We start from the raw sequence: 25,156 nt of genomic DNA, 5'->3' as shown, positions 1-25,156 counted from the left end.
ATACTCCATGGTTTACAAAAAACAAGGGCGCTAATGTAGATGAGCCATGTATTAATGTTATAACTTACCATTCTCTGTGCCAGCAAAAGGAAAAGGGGATTCCTTTCGAAATATTTTTGGATAAAGTTGATGTATGCACATGTGGGCTATCCGATCTATCCTGCATTTACACTGTGTAGAAGTATACCGTAAACAAAAACGTGCATGGTGTTTTGGGGATAAGCTCTATTTTTTTTAGAGAATCAAAAACTAGTTGTGTGCTAGACTGAGGGGCTGCCTCTAGAGATGAGCCATAGTGGTGTGTATCTGACTGTACCCCATGAGGAATTATTGGTTAAACTGAAAAACATGGGGATCGATATGAAAATCCAGAGGTGGATAAGGAATTGGTTAATGGGGAGAATGCAGCGGGTCGTATTAAAGGGTGAACTGTCGGGTTGGAGGGAGGTTACTAGTGGAGTGCCTCAAGGTTCGGTTTTGGGACCCATTTTATTTAATCTATTTATAACTGACCTCGGAACCGATTGCAGGAGTGGGCTGATAAAGTTTGCGGATGATACGAAGGTGGGAGGCGTTGTAAATTCGGAGGAGGATAGGGATATCCTGCAGGGAGACTTGAATGAGCTTGTGAATTGGAGTATCAGAAATAGGATGAAATTTAATAGTAAAAAGTGTAAGGTGATGCATTTGGGGATGACTAATAAAAATTTTAGTTACATGATGGGGACGCATTGGTTAGAAGTAACGGAAGAGGAGAAGGACCTAGGGGTCCTCGTAGACCGCAGGATGACTATGAGTCGACAATGCGACGTGGCGGTGAAAAAAGCCAATGCTGTCTTGGGATGCATTAGGCGAGGTATATCTAGTAGGGATAAGCAGGTCCTGCTTCCGTTGTACAAGGCGCTGGTGAGACCTCATTTGGAGTACTGTGTGCAGTTCTGGTCTCCCATGTTTAAAAAAGATGAACTCAAACTGGAACGGGTGCAGAGAAGGGCCACTAGGATGATCAGAGGAATGGAAAACCTGTCGTATGAAAAGAGACTAGAGGAGCTTGGGTTGTTTAGTCTGACAAAGCGAAGGCTGAGGGGGGATATGATTGCTATCTTTAAATATATTAGAGGGATTAATACGAGGGAGGGAGAAGAATTATTCCATCTTAGTACTAATGTGGATACGAGAACGAATGGATATAAACTGGCCGTGGGGAAGTTCAGGCTTGAAATTAGACGAAGGTTTCTGACCGTCAGAGGGGTGAAATATTGGAACGGCCTTCCGAGGGAAACGGTGGGGGCGACGGACCTGTCTGGTTTTAAGATTAAGTTAGATAAATTTATGGAGGGAATGGTTTAATGGTAAAACATAGTAGTCAAGGAAAACCAAGCAATGGTAGGTAAATTGTATAATGGCTGACAGGGGTCAGGCTGGAGACTCTTGCCTATATGCTCGGGGTCTTACTGATCGCCATATTTGGGGTCGGGAAGGAATTTTCCTCCAGGGCAGATTGGCTGAGCCTCTGGAGGTTTTTCGCCTTCCTCCGCAGCATGGGGCAGGGATCTCTAGCAGGAGGGTTTCTGCCGATTGAAGTCACCTAAAACAGGATTGGGGACTTCAACAGCAGAGTCCAGGGAAGGGGTAGGGACGGTTTTATGGCCTGCAGCATGCAGGGGGTCAGACCAGATGATCATAATGGTCCCTTCTGACCTTAAAGTCTATGAGTCTATGAGTCTATGTTCCTCCAAATTAGTACAGCTTGTGTTTTCTTAGCTACAGATGCAAATATGTTGATTTGTGGAATAGTTCCAAATTGGAGCATTCTAGAAATTCAAATGCTAAGACTGACTTGACAAGGAAGCGTAAGAGCTGCCATATTATCAGACTATGGTCCATCTTGCCTAATATCCTGTTTCTAATGGTGGCCTGTACCAGACTTCAGGGGGAAGGTGTAGAATAGGGCAATTATGGAATGCTCCATCCATGACTTCCACTCCTGACTTCCTGTAGTCAGAGGTTTAGGGTTGCCCTGATCATGGGGTTGCAGCCTGACTGTCTTGGCTAATAGTCATTGATGGACCAACTTATCCTCCATAAACGTATCCAGTTCTTTTTTTGAACCCAGTTATACTTTTGGTCATCACAATATCACATGCCAATGAGTTCCACAGGTTAGCTGTGAGTTGTGTGAAAAAGTACTTCCTCTTGTGTGTATTAAACTTGTTGCCTATTCATTTCATTGTGTGATCCCTGTTTTTTCGTATTGTATGAGAGGGTAAATGACACTTTTCAATTAATTTTTTCCGCACCATTCGTAATTTCATATCCCCCCTTAGTCGTCTCATTTCTAAGCTGTACAGCCCTACTCTTTTTAGTCTCTCCCCTTAGATGGAAGCTGTTCCATAACCTTGGATCACCTTTATTGCTCTTTTCTGAACTTTTATCCAGTTCCATTATATCCCTTTTGAGATGGGGCAATCAGAACTGGACATAGTATTCAAGGTGTGAGCCTACCATGGATTTATGGATTATTATATTTTGTCTTATTTTCTATCCCTTTCTAATAGTTCCTATTAGCCTTTTTGACCACTGCTGTACATGGAGCAGAAGTTTTCAGAGAACTAGCCACTGTGACTCCAAGGTCTTTCTTGGGTGGTAACAGCTAATTTAGATGCTTTCATTTTGTATGTATAGCTGGGATGATTTTTTCCAATATACCTTACTTTTGCACTTTTCAGTGTTGAATTTCATGCTATTTTGTTGTCCATTCACCCAGTTTAGTGAGATCCCTCTATAACTTCTCATAGTCTGCTTTTGAATGGCTTTACACATTTTAAAATCATGTTGTATTTGTTCGGATAACGGTATTTTGCATCGATGAGCAGGGAGGAACAAGAGAACCTCACGATGGGGAGTGCCCAAGAACTGGTATTGTGTAGTACTTGTGACCTTCCTGATTAGTTTATCTTGAAGCTAATGAGAATTTCCACTGGATGTCACTGTTACTCTCCACGGATGTAGTTAAAATAACATTTTACCTGTAGTGAAAATGACTCTGAAAGAGGAGATTTAAATATCTTCTTTGTTTGACTTGCATAATAAGAACCCAAATAAGACCACCTATACTACCCAGTTTCTTTCCATTAGTTCCTGTTTTATTCCAACTAAGCCCTCAAACGTAGTCTAATATTTTTAATATCAGACTATCCATAGTTTAAAGACTGTCAACTGTTTTCTTTCTGAATTAACATTACTTTAAAAAATTCCAGTTTTTTATAAAGTACCCTTTTAGTAGTGTCGGCTGACTTATTGTTAATTCCTTTTTTCATTTTATTTTAAGTGGGTTTTTAGCTCCCCTTTTTAGCTTTTGAGGGTCTGTCAAGTAAGGGAGAAACTTAAAAGTCAAGAAATAGTGAAACTGACTAGAGGCAGGGTATTGTCAAGTGGATAAAATAGACTGCAAAAAAACAAAACAAAAACCTTTTGTTCCTACTTTCAGTTACATTAATCTTGGGTGTTAATTGTAACAATAGTCAGTATAAAGGTTTCAGATAGAAATGTGATTAAGCAGATTGTGTCCCTTTTTAATATTAGCTTTTCAGAAGCTAGCTGTAATTTTATATAATTGCATATCAATTTATATTTTCCACTGGCTTATATGTTCCAAAATTGACTTGTCCAAGACCCAGCAGTACGGTACCTTTAGTAGAATGCTCTCTAGTTAGAACAGTTTTCATAAAAAGTTTCAATGTGAAGACTTTTGGAATGAAGGCTGATTTATTTCACCTGTGTCCATGGCCCATCAAGGAGGGATAGCTCAGTGGTTTGAGTATTGGCCTGCTAAACCCAGGATTGTGAGCTCAATCCTTGAGGGGACCATTTTGGGATCTGGGGCAAAAATCTGTCTGGGGATTGGTCGTGCTTTGAGCAGGGGGTTGGACTAGATGACCTCCTGAGGTCCCTTAATTTTTTTTTTAACGGGGGGAGGGATAGCTCAGTGGTTTGAGCATTGGCCTGCTAAACCCAGGGTTGTGAGTTCAATCCTTGAGGGGGCCACTTAGGGATCTGGGGCAAAAATCAGTACTTGGTCCTGCTAGTGAAGGCAGGGGGCTGGACTCCATGACCTTTCAAGGTCCCTTCTAGTTCTATGAGATAGGTATATCTCCATATATTAAGTGTGTCATTTAAGTGAGTGCTAACAGCTGTATTGTATTCAAAAACTGCTTAATCCATTCTTCTTTAATGTTCAGTTGCTTCTCGCTATACTTTCAATGCCTGATAAGCAGACGTTGTAATAAAATATTTAATGGCACATACAGTTACTCGGTTGTGCTGAATAAACTGTTCACTTGAACTCACTAAAATAGATTAAACCTCCACAGCAGTTTCATTGTCTTTAGTGTCCTTCCCCAGAGTTCATCTGGCATGTTACCTTATAATGTAGTTGTGAGGGAGTACAGGTGTCTTTTTATGTAATGATGACACTTGACAGTGCTGAAACAATTGTGAAGCCAGTACCTATTTCATGCTTTTGATGGCATGTTTTATTTTTGCAGCATTTTTTCTTTTTCATCTGCTTGAAGAATGGGCTCTTGAACCTACTTCCAGTCCCATTGTAGTCACCAGCTTACCACGTACCCTATACATCTATTAAATACAAGATAGCTGCTGCTTTTTTTCAAAGCACAGTAAAAAGAACAAAAATAGCCCTATGACAAAATGGAAAACAATGTCGATATTTGTATTCTCCTTATTTTTCTTCAGTTGTGTGCAAAATTCCAGTAGACCATATTACTACTTCCAGTATCCCAGACACAAGTTGGTGGTGGTTGTTACGGAAAAGTTTGCAAGCACTTGGGCTTTTCATTAAAAACAAAAGGAGAACCAGAGGGCTCTTGCAGGCTCTCCTGAGACCCCATAATGATATTTATCACTATAATCTGGGGGACATAGTAACAAGTTAATAATGGCAGGTTATTTCCCAATAATGCAGCAGCAACCTGTGTCATTGTTGTACTTGCACTGAGCCAAAAGGGCTGGAAGTTGCTTCTGGAAGAACTGCCACTCACCTGGCACACAGTTATGTAGCACAGGCTCGTTCCCATCTATTTGTTTTTAAACCAAGGAGAACTTCCTTCATTTTTACAAATAATAATTTGTCTAGCTTTTTTTTCCCCCTAAGCAGGGCACAAAAGACATCCCAGAGGCCCCATTCAGATTTGGTATATTTTAAAATCTGTTAATTACTCTACACAGCCTTTGCCGTGCAAAGTACTGGTTCCGTTTCTTATACAGGCAAAACACTCACTGAATTCTGTTTTAGGATGTTTTGGGCAATAGTGTCATTTACAGGCTTCTGAGCATCATCTGTCCCATTTTAATCAAATCCATATTTTTAGAGTCTAATAGCTTTGCCAGAGTCTGAACAAGATGGAAATCTGGATGAAAATGCTTTTACCTACCCCAGAAAAGGAAAAGTGACGATTTTTGTTGGGAGGGAAGATCACATAGAATAATGATAGCGCCAGCTAAATGTTGAGGCAGTGGGTTCTTAAACCTTTATTTCTTGAGTGTCTCTAAATGCGATGTACAAAAAAAAAACTTGTATAAGTATTTTTTTTTCAGGATTATTATAAGTTGAACCATTTTTTTTTAAAAAAAGAAAAGCTGTCAGTTTCTTGCTTTGTTTAAAGGTAGAAGGATAACAGTTTATCGGTACACTTATTTTTCTGCTTCAACGAGTTAGCTTCTGCTAATGGGTTCAGACATGAAAGTCCGTAAACATTTTAAGTGAAGATTTTGTATAATGTTAGTGTGCTTGAAGCTCAGATACACAGGAATGGGTATGGAGTAACTATAGACCAGTCAATCAAAATATAGAATTAGTTTGGTTAGTAACGGAAGAATATTTTGGGTTTTTTTTATGCTGATCACCTACTGAGCACATCAAATTTTTCTTTTAAGTAAACTCAGACAAATTGCAGTTCTATCAGGTTTCCTTTGGAGTTGATTAGCTTGTGCTAGAGCAAATTTATATCAGTAAACTGTCACTGTTTGGAGTCAATCCTTGGTGGTTAAACATTCCTGGAACAGATCTAATATACAAACTGTGGAGATTCTTTGTAGGGCTCTGGTTTCCCCCTCTTCCCAACAACTTCTTTGCTTAAAATAAAGCTGGTATACAAATGAGGTTCTGACTTTATTTGTGATCTGCCCGGATGGGCTGCTGAGCCATGGACTTCAATGGGGTTCTGCGCAGACAGTGAATTGCACCAGTGCAGGATCAGGGCCTTATTTTGTATTGAGCAACAGCTGGAAGGAATGTAGGGCACCAAGCAATGCAATTAATACTTAAAACAAATGTTTCACAATTATGCTTTTCTAACGTCAAACGCTAAGGGATGTAGAATTAATGTGGATTGTGAGGGAGCAGGGCTGTTGATTTATATATATATATATTTATTTTTCAGATGGAGTAAGAACTTGTCCTAGTCTTAAAATTACAGCATTGTTGTATAATGTATTCAAGTGACTCACATCAAGTAGGGCTGTGACAGAATAAACAGCATTACTCAGAGAAACAGATTATTAATACTGTGGTCAGGAGTGAAGAAGGCAAGGAGTCATTAGCCACGTTCTAACTAGAGATGGGCCTGAGCAGCATGATTTCCAGCAATCCAAAGTCTGAGTGTCTGGTTCTCTGGCTTGGACATTTTGCAGTCATTTACACTAGTCCCAAGCAAGTGAAAGATGCTAACATTCTTATTTGGTTATCAATTACTGTGCAAGGTGATGGAGGATCAGGTTCTGGGGATGTCTGGATCTGGAGTTTAGGTTCAAATCCATGTCGAATTCTGATCGTTTATGTAAAGTAGTAAGCATTGGAACATTCAGCATCACTTATTCCAGCAGTTAGCTTTTATATTACAAAAAAATAGCTTTCACTTTATTCAGCTGACACCAGTTCATTTGTATCCAAAAGGTAGATAAAGTTGTGGGGCTTGTCTCACATAAAAGATCACCTTTTAAAGAGGACGGGAGGAGGAAGTTTTAGCAAAAATGTTTGTTAGTTTATGTAGTGAAATTCTCAAGCTTGCATAACAAAAACAGCTGAGATTGAAACTTCAAAGTTGACTTGTTTTTGTGAGGAGAGAGTGAGTTCAAGATCTAAACAAAATTAAAATGGCTGAACCAAACTATGCATGTTTAACTTATATGTGTATTTTTGCTTAATTTTACATGCTTAACTGTAGAAATCAAGTTTAGTGTAGCCTCTAGATCTGAGAAGAGAGCCTATTGTTCCCTGTATTATTGATATAAACCTCTCTGCTTTTTACAGTGTTGGACTAAAATTGTAGGAGATGTTCATCACCATGGTAACTTGTATATTATTTATAATCATGTTTGTGTTTGTGCAAAAGTATACAAATTGTCTCCCTGGTGTCTCTCTCTTCAGGTACACTTCATATTTCTGTAGCACCTTCCATCCTAGTAGCCCATAGCTCTTCACAATCTTTAGTAACTTGAATCATGCATTACTTCCATAAGGTGTAGATATTATCCCCATATTCCAGAGGTTACTTTCCCCAAGTCACACAAGTCCATGGCAGCTTTCCTGATTTCTAGCTGTGTGCTGTTGCTTCAACACCATCAGTCCCTTTTCATAGCACAGATTCAGTTCTCCAGGACAGATCATACTTCACTGCAACCTATCCCTGAGGCAGAAATACTTCTGTTGCTTGCATTATACTAACATATAGTGTCTCTTTGTTTTCCTAGCAATCAGAAATGGATTGCGGTGATCCTCCTAAGAAAAACAAAACACAAGAATCTGCCAGGAACCAGCACCAGCAAGAGGAGGAGACGAGTCTTGCAGATACCCTAGAGCATATTGTGGGACAGTTAGATGTTCTTACTCAGGTATGAAGTGCTTTATAGGCTCATGATAATAGGTCATCTTCTGTCATCAAGTGAAATATGGACTTTTTGAAATAGATCCTTAAAGTAAAAATGTGAATAGTCTCAAAACTCAGAAGCTTATTGGTAAATCTCTGTAGAATGATGGAGAGTGTCAAATTTCTGAATTATCTAAAAAGTTGTCACAATATCCTTAAAATGTTGTTTTTTTATAAGTATTGGAAGGACATAAAGAAGTTTACAGTCCACAAAACCTGTAATTTAAATATAATCCCATCTCCATCTACTATTATCTTGCTTTATGGTAAAACACAAACGGCTACTGAATTCAACATGTATGGCATATGCATTGTGCCATATTCTACTGGCTTCAGTGAGAGCAGAGTTAGGCCAGTGCTGATGGCTTTTCAAAATCCCACCTTATATTTTATCCCCTTTTGTGGAGCTAATCTTAACTTTTTCAGGGAGTACTTTAGAGCTCATTAGAGAATAATGTAGGGTTGTGTGACTGGAGTCCCATGGGGAGCCAGCTGAGGTCACTCAATTAGGATGAACTGCAAAGAATGGAACAGACATCCCCCAAAGCTGGTGGATATTTCAATACTTAGATTTACCAAGCCAGCACTAAACAGCTTCTGTTATACCTCACTGGTTACTTAGAAGTCCAAAACATAGTTCCTTTAAAGTAACCCAGCCTCAGGCCTCCACCTAGTTACCCATGTCAGATATGATGAAGATTAATGATAATCTTATTTCATCACATAAAAAAGTTCTACCAATCCCAAAGGATCACACCCATTACTTTCCATATTAATAAATATTCCAGATCTTACCCTAATACATGCTTACAGCCCATTCTTATTAACCAAAATTTATTAAAAAAGAAAAGAGAGAGTATGGTTAACAGATCAATATACATACAGACATGAGTTCAATTCTTGAGTTTCAGATTTATAACCGAGATTATGAGCTTTGTAGTTACAAAGAGTTCTTTTAGAATTTAGTCCATAGGTTATAGTCCAATGTCCAGTATTATATCCAGGGAGTACCAGCTTAACTGGGATCTCATCTTGCGACTTTAACTTGCGCTGATAAAGCTTAAGCAGATCTGAGATGATAGGATCAGGACCCAACCCATTTTTATATAGTTCAGGCCTTCTTTGACAGCTCGGAGTCCCTCGGCAAACAATAGACTCTCATTTCCTAAGCATCGCCCTTAATTATTCACACAGATTAACATAAGGCAATTGCCTGTTTTTCCACCATTTGCAGATGATTTGCTATATATTTCAAAGAGATTAATACAGCGGACAGCCTATGTTTACAGTTCATTTATGTCCCTTTGATATCTGAATTAACAGAATATAGCATAGATAGGGACTGTTTGATTACATTGTTGACCACTACCAATATATATGTAAATGCTCAAAAACACAAACATTATCTCCCCATTTGTCTTTAAGAGTTGAATTTGAGTCATTCATCCTGAAGGACAGTTAACCCTTTCTGGTCATGCGTCACAGGGGGTAGCATAAAAATCTAAATTCAAATCTAGATTATTCTATTAAAATGTATGTCAGCAGTAACCTTTGCCACAATTAATTCTTGGTCCTTTATATAAGCACTTTATGCTTTCAAAGCACTGTAAAATTTAAATTTGCAATGGTTACAAATCATATACTAAAATTAAGATCACTTTCTGTGAATTCACAATTTTGGGGTTCCAAACATTAAAATAAAATTCTTTGTGTCCTTTAAACTTTCCTTCTCCACAAGTGTGAAAGCCTGCATGGATCATGGTAGGAGTGGTCTAGTAGCATACTATTTTCTGGAAATTAAGGAAATCTATATGTTCAATTCATATTTTAAAAAAAAAAACTGGTCAGTAGATTCTACACATAGTATTCTTCAGTTTGGGGAATGCATCGCTATCTTGCATAAGAGAATTAACTTCAGTTCTAGATCCTCAGCCTGTAAAATCAGCGTAGCTCCATTGTCCCCTCCCCTGTTTAAATCCTACTCTTTCCCTAACTCCTTCCACATACTTCAAGTTCCCACCTGTTCCCCAACAGCTTCTGTCCTGTTTCTCTCCACCATGCTTCTCCCTTGCACATATCTGGGTCTCACCACAGCCCTGTCTTGTGGTGTGGTGGTTTAAATTTTTAAGCATTAATTTTGTCTTAATCACATTACCTCACCCTCATCCACCACACACAACTCCTGCCTCCACTAATTCGGCACACTTCTTTAACTCCAACCACAAACATTTTAACTGTTGAAAAAATCTTAATACACTATTCTTACTTACATTATCACTTAAATAGCACTACTCTAAACATTACAATACCAGCTTCCTAAAATGATAAACAACTTAATCCCCACCGTGAACATGCAACACATCCAAATCCAACACAGCATAACAAAACATAACCAGCAACTAAAAATCAACACCACCTCCAACAAAACACCAGTTCATCACTCCGGTTAGAAAATTGTAATTTCTTAATGTTAACCATGTGGAATGGAAAGATTAAATATTGTATGTGGAGGTGCAGGGAGAAGGCATGTATTACAGGGTGGTGGATCTTGATGACATAATGCAAAGAAGATTAATTCCTCGTTGTGATTTGGAAAGGCTGAGTGAGAAAATTTAACAAGTGGGTTCATAGCTATCTTAATGGTTACGTGTGGTATGGTTATTCAAGTGCACATACCTGTTCTTTAATTAAGGAATTTTTTGTCTGAGCGGGATATAAAAATAAGAGTCTACATGCATTTATACAAATATAACAGGTTTGTCTTCCTTGTTTCTCATATTAAAAAGAAATCCTGCCCTTTCATAGAATGCAGAAGAATTTGAATGTATCATATCATATATAACACTAATTCTTATTCCAACTCAGTCTTCTGCTCCTGAGGAACATGAACATGATTGAAAAGTGTGGAGGTTGGGGTGGATTGTCAAAATAGTCCTAGTTTTATCTAAATGTGTTGAATCTTGCAACACTTACATCTTTAGTGGAAATAGGGAGGTAAAAAAACAAAAAAACATTTTCTTTTAAAAGAACCGTAATGCTATTCAATAGAAATACAAGAAAACAATGGGGTGGGAGGTAGGGGGAGTACTTTTAGATTCTACTGCTGATCTATTTCAAACTGTTCTGGTTAGCATCTCCAATGTTGTACACATGAATCAAATGGAAGCTAGTAATTCATACAATATTTGTTGTTTCACCAGTAGTAGGATTGGAATGCATTCTTTCTTTCATTATGTAATTCTGATACACAATTCTAATTATTGTGTAATGGGCTCCATTTCTACTGTTCAGGTGTTTTATAGGAGGGAAAATACTGTAGTAAACACTATATGTGGGTTTAAAATAGATCTATGCAATGCAAACATACCTTTTAAAAAGAGGTTCAGTAACTTCAGAAATTCCAAATGTTATTTTAGACCTAGCAGAGAGAGAGGAGTGGAGGAGGAATAAATTAGAACATAGGATAAAGTTGGAAATGAAGTCTGAAAAGATGATAAAAATAGCTGCATTTAGGGAAAAAGTTTTCCAAGCTGTACCGACACCAGAATAACACTAAAATAATTTAATGTTAATGTTTTAATCTTCACTTGACACTGGCTGTATCCTTTGGTACACCCAGTATAGTTATGTGAGAGTAGATTTGTGCATTTAATGATATTAAACAATTCCATAACTCTGCAAGCACTATGATGGTATTGTACCCTTAGAGTGTGTGACTTTGGCTGAATGAGACAAGACAACACACAACTAAGACTTCAGAGTGCTGCAGGTGGGAACAGTAAAAATAATTATTAGCAAGAGGAGATGCATGTGTGGAGAATAGGAGGCCAGAGGAGGTCAGAAAGGACTGAATTTGTGCTTCTGTGGAGTCAGGTGCTCCAAAGGATTGTGGAGTTTTATCATTGCAAGTCTGGAGGACATAACTAGCCATGTTGTTAGAGTTTGGTTAAATTTACCATTCCCTGAGGCCTTGGCCCTAGATCATCAGTAGCTTTGTGTATTCATGCAAGGGAGTAAAGGAGTGTAAAGTGCCTCTTCCTGTCTTGTGCAGGCTACATGGACCATGGGTTACAACACTTGGGGAAGTAGGCTCTGCGAAGCCACCAGTACTTCTGTTTCACAAAGGTGGTTTGGGACTGGGAGGAGCCTTGGTGATCAGGTAACATGACCAGTGCTGGATGTAGCCCTGAGGCAATGCCCTTCATCCAGAGCAAGAGTTTGAAGGAGGGAGGAGGAGGAAGCAAGGAAGGAGATTGTGACTCTGAGTAACAGTCCTCTTCCTGAGCTGCTCTGGTGGCAGCTCATCTGCATGCTGCCCGTTGCCCAGTGAAGTGTCGATCTACCTCTTGACTGGTGCTGCATGTTTGAATTCAGATTCCAGATATAAAGACTCCTCTCTCTAAAATATATAAATGCCACTTCATTTCAAGTGGTTCTTAACAAAAAAAAAGTCTGGTGTCTTCGTAAAATAAAAGGTACACAAAGGGTCTACTTGGAAAAAGACCAGGAGTATGTTAGATGTCTCTTACTGGTATCTTATAATGAACCGTTTAATTAATATGCCTGAATAGCACCAGTTAGAAAAGCTTTACTTTCATAAGCAGAACCACGCATTTAAGAAAACAAGACAGGTTTCCGCTGTGATATTTCCACATACTATATATTTGCACATTTGTCCCAGTTTTCCCAGGCATTTTAATGGTTTAGCATCGAGGGAGCGTTAGTATATTTCTAATATACTATCTTGAGAGGGTTGGAATAAAACTGTGATCATGATGTTCTTTTGTTCCCATTGAATTTACTCAGCTCTAACCTTTTAATTAACATAATGTGGGGAACACATTGTAGTTGTGATAAACTACTTTGGTTGGAAATTATGCAAACATCACAATGATCTCCTATTAATTTTCTAATGTCTCTTTTTACTTAGCCCATCACTTAAATGATTTATAATGTTATATCCTAAACAGTATTTTACGGGGGGAGAAAAAATGATTTTTCATGACTTTGCAATGCTGAAAGATCATTCGTACTAGGGAACCAGTTGAACACTGTCATCTGAAAGTTGAGAACTGTGCTCCGGCCAATGCACAGTTCTTTGTTCCATGTTGCAAATTTGTGAAGGTACGTTGTCTGCTCACCAATTGTCAGTACCTTCCCTCCACTGACAGCAGCTATAACAAAGAAGTGGAGTGCTGTCTACTTATGAGACAGTAGGACTGTTTTGATTCTACTAAGAGGCCTCTTCCTGCCAGATGCTAGCTGGAAGTAGAAGTGATGAAGCTGTAGAGGCGCTATGGCCTGCCCAACTGTATATATGTACTGAAGCGGGGTTGATTTTTTAGTGAAGCACGTCAACTAACTCTAGAAAGCTGTATGAGAAGGGACTAGTGGCTGCTGCATACCACTTTTAGCAATGACATAGTAGGTGAATTTGATGTAGCTAATGTCCGTGATGATGCTTCGTGTTATGCCTGTTAGCATCATGTTATGATGTTTTACTCTTGGTTTGTGCAAATGTTTTTAACCAGTATTATATTTTTCTACTTGAGAGTAAATGTTACTCCATCTTCCTTTGTTTACTTTGTAGATGAAGTGGTCTTAAGATGACATGTAAGCAAGAATTCTGTATTTAGAATATTAACTAGAATCACTTTTAGTTTCGATTTATTTTGCAAATATTTTTGTATTTTTTGTATATATAAACATCCTAAATATGAGTGTAATCCTAGATTTCACTTGCAAAGATAAAAAGTTAAAAACTGTAGGCTTCATTTTCCTGAGTAGCAGCATGAAATTCATATCTTTGCTGTTCTCAGAAATGGGCTAAACTTAAAGATGCAGTAGGCAATCCAATGGGTGCATTTATGCTGCATTAAACACCCACAGCTGGCCTGCATCAGCTGACTTGGGCTCGAGGGGCTTAGGCAATGGATTTGTTTAATTGCGGTGGAGATGTTCAAGCTTGGGCTGGAGCATAGGCTGTGGGACCCTGTCCGGGGTGGAGTGGGGAGGGTCCCAAGCCTGGGCTCCACTAAGCAACTACACCACAGTTAAACAGCACAGTAGCCTGAGCCTCACGAGCCCAAGTCAGTTGATCTGAACCAGCCACAGGTGTTTAATTGCAGTGTAGTCATACAGAATCTGTCCAGATGAGGAGTTGGAATGAATATTCTCATACCATTTTTATGAGGCAACAAAGATGTTTTCTTTTGAGTAGCTTTTTCATTCAAACCCGTTTGCTCTAGGATATGTTTGATGTAACTAAAGCAGAGCCGGTATTCAAATACACCGCTACCTCGATATAACGCGACCCGATATAACATGAATTCGGATATAACGCAGTAAAGCAGCGCTCCGGGGGGGGGGTAGGGCTGCGCACTCTGGTGGATCAAAGCAAGTTCAATATAACGCGGTTTCACCTATAACGCAGTAAGATTTTTTTGGGTCCCGAGGACAGCGTTCTATCGAGGTAGAGGTGTAAGTGTTAGTGTGCTATCTCACACTCTTTCTTAGCTGCACTTACAGCTCAACTATTCCTCTGTAAGAGCAGAAGGTCAGTGAATGAATAGCTCAGCTGCAATGGGAAAACTTAATTTGGCAAGATTATCATACAGGGTTAATATACTTTGCCATTATCAGTAGGACAAATATATGTAACACTAGTACACAGTGGGCACTTGCTGGGGGAAATAGCTTCTGTTTTGTGTGGGAAGAAAGATGTGTCTATTCCAAATGAAAACAGAGTTCAGAATCAGGTTATCATAAAAATTCATAAATTGCTGAGAGAATCCACCCACAGGAAACAGAGTTTCATATGCATCCAAACTATTCCTGCATTAAAGCCAGGGGGAAAACAACACAGTGAAATTTAGAAGAGTTCCTAAAGCCCTGAGATAATCCACACCAGGAACTAAGGACAGTCTAGGTTGTGTGAGATTAAAGGATCATTTCACTTATTCCGGAAGTGATTGTAGCAGGGTAAGTTTTTAAATTAAATTCACTAGTATAAAAACAGTTTGGACGCGGTGGGGGAATGAGTTTAATTCAAACTGAAAGTGTTCTTCAAAATAAAGTATGTAGTCTAAAATAAGTAAAGCAAAATCATTATTGTGCTTACATTCAGAAATGTTATTCAGAACACACAATGCAAAGGAATGAAATGGCCCTTCCCTTCTCTGAGATGCATTAAGTGTAGAACAATCAAGTGGTTCAGTAAAATTCACTAATGACTTCAAATAGTTGCAAATTTTGGCTCTTGTGCCTTTGTCACTACACAAACACACCAGTGGATAATAGAGATCAGAAGAGAGGCTTTTAGAAAATATTAAATTAATCGGTTTTGATTCAATGCTATGTTCCTTATTTGATATCTTTAAGAAGCATTTCAGTCTGAAAAACCTCTGACATACTGGAGGAGCTGTTGCTTTTTGACATCTTGCCCTCATCTAGAGGACCAAGATACTATTTTTCATAATTCTCAGTCCTCCCTTTTGATGATACAATAGCTTTGAGCTCTCAAAAAGAACAGGAGTACTTGTGGCACCTTAGAGACTAACAGATTTATTAGAGCATAAGCTTTCGTGGACTACAGCCCACTTCTTCGGATGCATATAGAATGGAACATATATATGTTCCATTCTATATGTTCCATTCTATATGCATCCGAAGAAGTGGGCTGTAGTCCACGAAAGTTTATGCTCTAATAAATCTGTTAGTCTCTAAGGTGCCACAAGTACTCCTGTTCTTTTTGCGGATACAGACTAACACGGCTGCTACTCTGAAACCTGATTTTGAGCTCTCAGACTCATTCGGGATATTTCATTTCTTTGCAGGATATTGACAGTGCTCTGCATTATATTCTTGTAGCTACTGTTTGCTGGAAGCAACTCTCTGAAATATGCTTGTTTTGATTCCTTTATAATCTGGAAATGTGGAAGGTTTTTTCCTTCTAAAACTGCTTAAATACCACACTTATGCTCCTCGTGTCTCTCTGTAGTATCACTGCACGATACAATCCAAAGATCTGCTCCTGTGCTGAGCACCTACCTTGGGCTGCCGAGGACCTTCAGCTTCTATTGGCCTTCAATGAGAAGGAGCTCTCGGCACCTCTCAGAAATGGCCTGATGCAATCCCTCACTGCAGTCAATGGGAATCTTTCCATTGACTTCAGGGGGCTTTGGATTAGGCCCGAGGTGCACAGCATCTTGCAGGACTGGGACTTTGGCTTCTAGAAGCTATTGCTTTAAACCTGTGCTGTTGTCCATGTCCGCTCAAAGAAGAAATCTGATAGACTAAATAAGTTTACAGTGGTTTGAATGCCTCTAAAATGACTAATTCTGCAGAGCTACTGTGAAAGTATTAGTGTTTAGATCACTGTGAACTATATTTAGCTATGTATATTCAGTATATATTTGTGGCTAAACTAAAATAGATAATTTTAGAAGTATATTGTATATATTTCTCTGTGTACTATAAAACAGTGTAAACGTCTGAAAGGTCACCAAATAACACACGGGGGACGAGACCAAAAATCAGTTAAGAACAGCTTCTATCCTTAAATATCCCATGCAGTGTCCTTAAATAAAACTCCAATGTAATATTAAGATAATCTAACCATTAAAGTGATCTAAAAATGATCGTGTCTTAAATACAGTAAAGAATAATTAAGCAAACTCTCATGTTGCCACTTTGGTTAAAAATATGACATTACAGTCTACGGTCCTTCAATATGCAGTTCCCTTAGAGTTTCAGGTAGGACCTGTTACCTTGCAATAATACAGCATGCATTGTTTTGATGGCATTGAATCATGTGGCCCACCCCATCTTAAAAAAAAACATTTTTCTTGGTGTAATTATGAAAAAGCCCTCAGGGCTTTGGGGCTTTGAGTTACTTTGTATATTTTCTTTCCTTTTTTTGATTAGTTTGTATGTTTGGAATGTATCAGTCTTTCCCTAGGGACTCATGTGCAAGGCTTTAGCTACTCCAATATAGCATTAATAAGTCTAAATAATATCTCAAAGCAGGCCTTGCTCAGGTAGATACTTCCAGGTGACTCCTTAATCTCAACAATAAATGTATGATTCAGATAAATGTATCACGATTAACACCAGTGCAGTTTGGCCATGTTTGTCATAAGTGTCCATGAGAATTGTGAGGGCCTTATGAGGAGTAATATACCCTAAAACTTCAGCCATAATTTGGGGGGTTTCACTTTGCTCTGCACCACGAGGCACAGGTCACTTGCAGGTTTAAACTAATGTAAATAATGGAGTCTCTGTAACTTGAAGTCTTTAAATCATGATTTGAGGGCTTCAGTAACTTAGCCAGAGGTTAGGGGTTTTTTTATTACAGGAGTGAGTGGATTAGGTTCTGTGGCCTGCAATGTGCAGGGGGTCAGATTAGATGTTCATGATGGTCCCTTCGACCATAAAGTCTATGAGTCTGAGTCTGTGTCCTGATGTTTGTCCGGTGCTTCAGCACTGCTTTTCATATGGCACATACTACCAGGAACGTTGGCATGGATATGGAGCACAAACTCTATTCTGTGGGACTTGGATTGTTTCTTACATTAGGTCTAGACATCTGTGTTGGCCTTATTATACTGATAGCATCATTATGAGATTATGAAAACTGAAGAAAATGAAATAACGTATTCATAATGCCAAAATGTAATCATTCCAGTGTCTCCTTTGTGCTTTTTGGTTTGAAATCCTCATATCTAAAATTAAGTTATTAGGATGCCTTTAATTCCTTTTCCACTAAAAGATTTTTGCCATTGTGTCCTGTTCTGATAAATTCTTTTGCTACAATGAAAACATATCTTTATAAATTAATGTGTGTGATGCAGAATAAAATCTTAAGAGGTAGGAATAGTAACTCTTTTGCTATTTGATACAATACATGCTAATGCTCTGCCAAACATTTCTAAGGTAACATGTTCCAAACTGTGTCCAAAGTACTAGCTTCCGCTTATCATAAAATCAAGTTTCATCCAGATTGTATTTGAAATAACAAAGACTCCTCAAGTTAAAAGATCAAGCTGTAAATTCTTCAAATCTCAATTAAAAAAAAATACAGATTCTGTCTATAAAATCTTTAACGATGAGGGTAGTAAGGAAAATAATTCCAACAATGTCCATAGCATCCACCTGCAGATGTCTTAGTGGGGTTGTGCTTGCCCCTGGCATTAACTCTTTGCTCGATATTTTTATCTATTTCACCCTCAGACCCAGGCCAAAACAGATTTGCTGGATTGACCAGTCATCTGGCTAGACTGATCCCACTTTCCAGCTATCCAGAGGAATGTGTGGTGTTCCTCTCGTGTCTAGATCTGCTGCTGTGTTTATTGAGGAGTCAGTAGCCGATAGAATTACTAACTTTAGAAATCACCCCCCACCCCACTGATGGTCTGCATTACTGCTCTGTGTAGAGAAGGCCTTGGATACTAGTAACCATTTCTGGTGTTTTTCTAGTGTTTATTGGATAAACACCAGTTTCATTTGTGTGAGGAGTGTTTTATCAGTGTTTATAACAGAGCTTCTCATTTTAGGTTTTAACTGATAAAGTAAAAATTAGGGCTGTCAAGCGATTAAAAAAATTAATTTCAATTAATTGTGCAATTAATCGCACTGTTGAACAATAGTAGAATAGCATTTATTTACATATATTTGGATGTTTTCTACATTTTCAAATATATTGATTTAAATTACAACACAGAATACAAAGTGCTCACTTTATATTTATTTTTGATTACTAGTATTTGCACTGTAAAAAAACAAAAGAAATAGTATTTTTTCAATTCGCCTAATATAAGTACTGTAGTGCAATCTCTTTATCATGAAAGTTGAAATTTCAAATGTAGAATTATGTACAAAAAAACCTGCATACAAAAATAAACCAGTGTACATTTTAGAACCTGCAAGTCCACTCAGTCCTATTTCTTCAGCCAATCGCTCAGACAAACAAGTCTGTTTACATTTGCAGGACATAATGCTGCCCGCCTCTTGTTTACAATGTTACCTGAAAGTGAAAACAGACATTCTGATGGCACTGTTGTAGCTGGCGTCACAAGATATTTACATGCCAGATGCGCTAAAGATTCATATGTCCCTTCATGCTTCAACCACCATTCCAGTGGGCATGTAACCATGCTGATGATGGGTTCTGCTCGATAACCATCCAAAGCAGTGCGGACCAATGCATGCTCATTTTTGTTATCTGATTCAGATGATACCAGCAGAAAGTTGATTTTCTTTTTTGGTGGTTAGGGTTCTGTAGTTTCCGCATCGGAGTGTTGCTCTTTTAAGACTTCTGAAAGCATGTTTCACACCTCGTCCCTCTCAAATTTTGGAAGCACTTCAGATTCTTAAACCTTGGATCGAGTGCTGTAGCTATCTTTAGATAGCTATCTCACATTGATACCTTCTTTATGTTTTGTGAAATCTGCTGTGAAAGTGTCCTTAAAATGAACATGTGCTGGGTCATCATCCGAGACTACTATAACACAAAATATATGGCTGAATGTGGATAAAACAGAGCAGGGGACATACAAGTCTCCCCCAAGGAGTTCAGTGTCAAATTTAATTAACACATTATTTTTTTAATGAGCGTCATCAGCATGGAAGCATTGTCCTCTGGAATGGTGGCCGAAGCATGAAGGGGCATAGGAATGTTTAGCATATCTGGCACGTAAATACCTTGCAATGTCGGCTACAAAAGTGCCATATAAATGCCTGTTCTCATTGTCTGGTCACATAAATAAGAAGGGGGCAGCATTATCTCCTGTAGAATAATAGAATATCAGAGTTGGAAGGGACCTCAGGAGGTCATTCAGTCTAACTCCCTGCTCAAAGCAGGACCAATCCCCAGACAGATTTTTACCCCAGTTCCCTAAATGGCCCCCTCAAGGATTGAACTCACAACCCTGGGTTTAGCAGGCCAATGCTCAAAGCACTGAGCTATCCCTCCCCCTGTAAATGCAAACAAACAAACTTGTCTGTCTTAGCAATTGGCTGAACAAAAAGTAGGACTGAGTGGACTTGTAGGCTCTGAAGTTTTACATTGTTTTGTTGTTGAGTGCAGTTATGTAACAAAAAGAAAATCTACATTTGTAAATTGCATCTTCCCAACAAAGAGATTGCACTACAGTACTTGTATGAGGTGAATTGAAAAATACTTTTTCTTTTGTTTTTCATTTTTACAGTGCAAATATTCATAATAAAAAAATATACAATTTGGTTTCAATTGCAACACAGAATACAATATGTGAAAATGTAGAAAAACATCCAAAATATTTAATACATTTCAATTGGTACTCTATTGTTTAACAGTGCGATTAATCCTGCGATTAATTTTTTTGTTAATCGTGTGACTTAACTGCGATTAATTGACAGCCCTAGTAAAAATATGAAATTATTGTGTTTTAGTGATTAAATATTGATTAATTATATTTAATGCTTTCTCTATCTAATGTTTCAATATTACCGACTGCTCCAGTGTCCTTGAAATGCACTTTTACCTTGCTGACTATCTTTGATTACTTCAAAGTAATCAATAAATTACTTCCAGCAGAAAATTTTATCTCCATGTAATTTAAAATATGCTTCCTGCATACTTTGCGTGTTTGTATCTAGATTTTAGAGCTATGAGAAAGAGCTAGCGGTGATCGTATTTATAAGGCATTAATCAGTCTTAAGATAATCATGTGATGGGTTGCCCCCCTTTAAGATGCCACCTGATGTGCTGGGATACCACTGAGCCCACCTGTTCTGCCAGCGTGGACCCCCTTTACCCTGTCTTGCTGAACCAGGCTATTAAGTCTCCTCTAGCACACACAAAGGCAGGGCCACACCCAACTGCAAAACGACAGACACTTAGGTCAGTTCTGGGAAGCCTCAGCTTAAGGGACTTGCCCCAGCACTCAGGTGTCCACCTCCCTTGGAGTGCAGACCCAAAGGTATATTGTCGTGTGCTGTGGAGAAATCTATACAACGCAAGCTAATAAATTTGCCTCCTCCCTCAATGTGGAGGAAGATATGTACTACAACTTGCCCCCCGAGTTAGAAATTACAGAAACTGGATTTAATAATAAACTAAACAAATTTTATTAACTATAAAAGGCAGATTTTAAGTGGTTAAAGGGGTAGCAAACAGAACAGATTACTAAGCAAATAAAAACACGCAAACTAAGTTTGATTCACTAAAGAAACAGGTTACAAAATATAATTTCTCACCCTAAATATTGTCACAGGTAGATTACAGAAAGTCTTGAAAGGCAGCTGCACTGGCCTGCGCCTTGAGACTTCAGGTATTTCCACTCACAGACTGGACGCCCTCCCAGCCTCGGTTCAACCCTTCTCCACTCAGTTCAGTTCTTGCTCCCAGGTGTTTTTCAGTGTCTCTTTGGGTGGGGAGGAAGAGGAGAACCATGATGATGTCACTCCCTTGCCGTATATAGTTGTGTATGGTAGGAACCCTTTGTCTCCCAGTGGAAGAACACTGGCATTCCAAGGGGTGGGTCTAGTACCAGGTTACTCAGACCCATGTCTCTGCAGGGCTGTGGCAGCCATTACTCCGAGGCTGTCTGGAGTGTCCACAAGAAGACTAAGCCCTTTCACAGTCCATTGTCTTTGCTAATGGCCCATTAGTCCTGTCTGGCTTTTCCATTGTTGTACCCGAAGGGCTAGCTGGGGGTGACACCCAAAGTAACACATTTGAAATACAGATAGTCAATATTCCTAATTTCAGATACAGAAATGACACAGGCATACAGATTGGATAATCACATTCAGTAAATCATAACCTTTCCAGTGATATCTTACATAAAGTATATGTTATGTCATATCCATATCATAAGCATATTTCTTAAAGAATATGGAGTGTAATGTCACAAAGCGCATCTAAGAATATTTACCATTGTTTTTGCAATTGTGCCTACTCTAGACTTGTCGAGGTTTTTTTGCCTGTCATTTAATTTCTGGTCTGTTTGTTTGTCATAAATCAGCAGCCCTTCTCTAAGCTAACTGACACAGCAATCAGAAAAGGAGAAAAGAATTGGAACTAAGACATGAAATCAAAGACAACAGGCCAAAAAAGGGAATAACTACTCAAAGCACCTGTATGTCAGGGGTTTAAAGTGTACACCTATTACATGAGCTCTCTGGTATTTGGCCTTTTAGAAGCAGAAATTGCCTATATGTAAAAGGAGACAACACTCCACCAAAAGGAGGGAGGGAGTGAAGAGGAAAGCTGGGCCCATGCTTTGAAAGTGCTCAGCACCCATAACTAGGGCCAGGTTTTCAACTGAGCTCGGCAGCTCCCATTATCCTCAATAGAAGTTGCTGAGCTTGAAGCCTCTTCGGAAATTCTGATTGTGGAGTATAGCCCTGGAATAGCTTGTGATACGTTATATTTAGCAGCTGTGCTAAGCAGTAAACGTACAGCATGTGGCTTATCTTCATATATCACTCAGGAGCACTCTTTATTTTATTATTTCCCTTTGTAGACTGTTTCCATTCTGGAGCAGAGACTGACACTGACTGAAGACAAGCTGAAGGAGTGTCTTGAGAATCAGCAGAAGCTCATGCACAGTAAAGGGAATTGATTCCACGAGGGGCTGATAAAGCCGGAATTGTCTGGAAGCTTGGGGTTTTGTTTGTGTGTTTCTAATACTTTGGGTGAATCATTTTTAACAGATGGAATCACTTATTTTATTAAAATAAAATGTACAGCCAATGGCATCTGTAAATACACTTTTTTTTGTTACTGTAAGAATAAAATTCTTATTTCACTAAACACAGCTAACAATTTGTGATCCTTTGAGTTAAATCCCCATTGAGCAGAGGCAGTGCTAGCCCATGGGGGGCCCTAAGCAGGAATATTTTTTGTCTCCACAATACATAATAAAATTTGAATAGGGGGCCCCTATGAGTTGCTCGGGACCCTAAGCAATTAGTTAGCACTAGTCTATACTAGAATCACTCCAGCAGCACAGCTGTATGCATGTAGCTGCGCCGTGGTAGCGCTGCTAGAGCAGATGCTGTATGCCGATGGGGGAGAGCTCTCACATCGGCATCATTACTGCTGCTCAGAAAGGTGGAGTAGCTTAGGTCACTCAGAAGTGTGACTTATTCACACCCTTGAGCGACATCAGTTATACCGAAGTAAGCACTAGTGTGTACAAGCCCGAAGTCTGCTTATGCCTAGCGCCAGCTCTGTTGAGAGCATAAGTATTGTATGTGGAGTATAGGGGAAGGGAAGATCCTAACTTCTCAGAGCTGCTGCTGAGCTAAACTAGTTAATCTGAGCATTGGGGAATGTGAAGCATCTGGAAAGTGCTGTACCAGATTTACTGATCTATGGTTGAGGTGTCTGTGTGCGTGCTGGGGGGTTTGCTCACAGGCAAAGAATGCCCAAATGGTGGACGCGCACCTCTATTCTAAAACTGTAGCAAGCATCGAGCAGAGAACGTGACTCATGCTTCTAGAAGGTTCTGCATCATCCAAGTCCCAAATGGCTCCTAGGGAATTTGATGAAGAGCGAATCTCAATGTCCTTTGCACAAAGGATATTGTAGTGTGTAGGATCTACTCATCTCTTATGTAGTTTGTAAAGAGTGAAAAGAGCAGGGCCTAAGGCGAGATGAGAGGCACCAGCTAGTAAGAAACAATATGGTCCCAAGGAACATTCTCCTTAATTCTCCTTGATTCATTTTTTAAGGGAGTTGTGGGGAGGAGGATAAATAGCAGAACTGTTAGCGCAGCCTTTTACTTTTTTCTGAGTGTCCCAAATCAATTTTATCTTGTTTTTACAGCTGGAATGGCACTTCAGTTCACGTTGATATTCCCCCCCCGCCCCCTAGACTCTATGGTCAGGACTCTATGCATGTGTCCAGTATGTGACTGCACAGGAGCCTTTGCTAATACCCCTCCCAGCATTCACCTATGACCTCCCCCCACATAACTGCTTGCTGTGTCACTACTACCTACCCACGTTGAGAAATGGGCTGCAGGAGCCCCAGCCTCACCTGGTTGCTGAAATCCTCCTAGCTGCTGCATTTCTGACCCTTTCAGTTGCACTGACTCCCGGCCTCATTCCTCTCCCACATAGCTTCCAAATCCTGCCATCTCCAGGTGTGCTCTGGGCATTATGGAAGTTTGCCTGAGGCCTGGCTGGCATGTCTGTCTTCACACAGGCCTATGCAAAACCAGCCCTTTTCTTGCACCTGTTTCTGCGGAAGGCGGTGTCCCCCTGAATTCTATTGAAACCTTGTTAAATCCGACTGAGAGCTGCTTATTTCCATCAGGATAAAACTCTTTTCATTGTCTCTCCCAGCACCAGAAAGATCCTTATCTCCTCCTATGCAAGTGCTTCCCACATCTCCAACTCCTTCTAGCTGGAGCTACATAATAGATTTCACTCCTTTTGGTTTGCAAGCAGCCAGTGGCTTTGTTTTATTTCCAAGCATCTTTGGTTGATGAATTTGAATCTCTTTCTGCATAACCGCAGACTAAGAATGCTTATTTTCTCCATTTCCAAGCTGTGAATCTGAGAAATCATTATTTTCACTTAGATTCATCTACTGGAATCGATCCAGTGATATTTTTTCCCCTAATAGCCATTTTTAAATGCTCTTTCTAGAAGCTTTCAGTGGCTTTCTGTTGTGAAGTCATTACATCATTTTCATTGATGGAGAAAGAAAAATTAAAACAAGAAAAATCTGCTTTTAAAGGAGGAGGGCTATCCCTAAACTGATCTAATTTGATTGGCAGAAATTATTAAAATAAAAAGTGGTTTCATGGAATGAGAACTTGTAATTGGATCTTATCAATTGAATCCAAATGTCTTGGAACGCTCTTTTAGTTAAGTTAGATTTCAATTTTCTCTTAAGTGCTTTTCATCTAAAACTTTATAAAATATAGCTTTGTATTGCTCTTAATAGTGTAAATATAGTAATGTCTTGGAGACGTAAGCATTTTGTATAGTATATTTTACAGAAGCTTTCAATAAAAGCAATTTGGGTATAACATTCAATGTAGATCCTTTTCCTTTTAGTTTTTAAGGTGAACTAATTTCAAAGATGCTCATTTGTGTGTGTATAGGGTGTGTGTGTGTGTGTGTGTGTGTGTATAAAAATATATATACACACACACACACATATATTACAACTGAATTAAATGGTTAATAATGATGTAGACGTGTCTAACTAT

General features: G+C 39.0%; 1 protein-coding gene across 2 annotated transcripts in view; it reads left to right on the top strand.

Annotated features, from left to right (window-relative positions):
- The window catches only part of POC1A (POC1 centriolar protein A), a 114,429-nt gene extending 89,551 nt beyond the window's left edge, over positions 1–24,878 (top strand). The window contains exons 9-10 of one of the 2 annotated variants that reach the window (XM_034777414.1): positions 7,771–7,911; positions 22,454–24,878. In XM_034777414.1, coding sequence (XP_034633305.1) covers positions 7,771–7,911; positions 22,454–22,552 — 240 coding nt within the window. In that variant the 3' untranslated portion in view covers positions 22,553–24,878. The remainder of the gene's footprint in view (positions 1–7,770; positions 7,912–22,453) is intronic. The other variant, XM_034777413.1, reaches the window with a different exon arrangement.
- Positions 24,879–25,156: the final 278 nt, after the last annotated feature.

Source organism: Trachemys scripta, chromosome 7 (assembly GCF_013100865.1).
Source record: "Trachemys scripta elegans isolate TJP31775 chromosome 7, CAS_Tse_1.0, whole genome shotgun sequence".
In the NCBI taxonomy this organism is placed as follows: Eukaryota; Metazoa; Chordata; order Testudines; family Emydidae; genus Trachemys; species Trachemys scripta.
The sequence above is the reverse complement of the archived record's forward strand: the minus strand, read 5'-3'. Positions and strand labels throughout refer to the sequence as shown.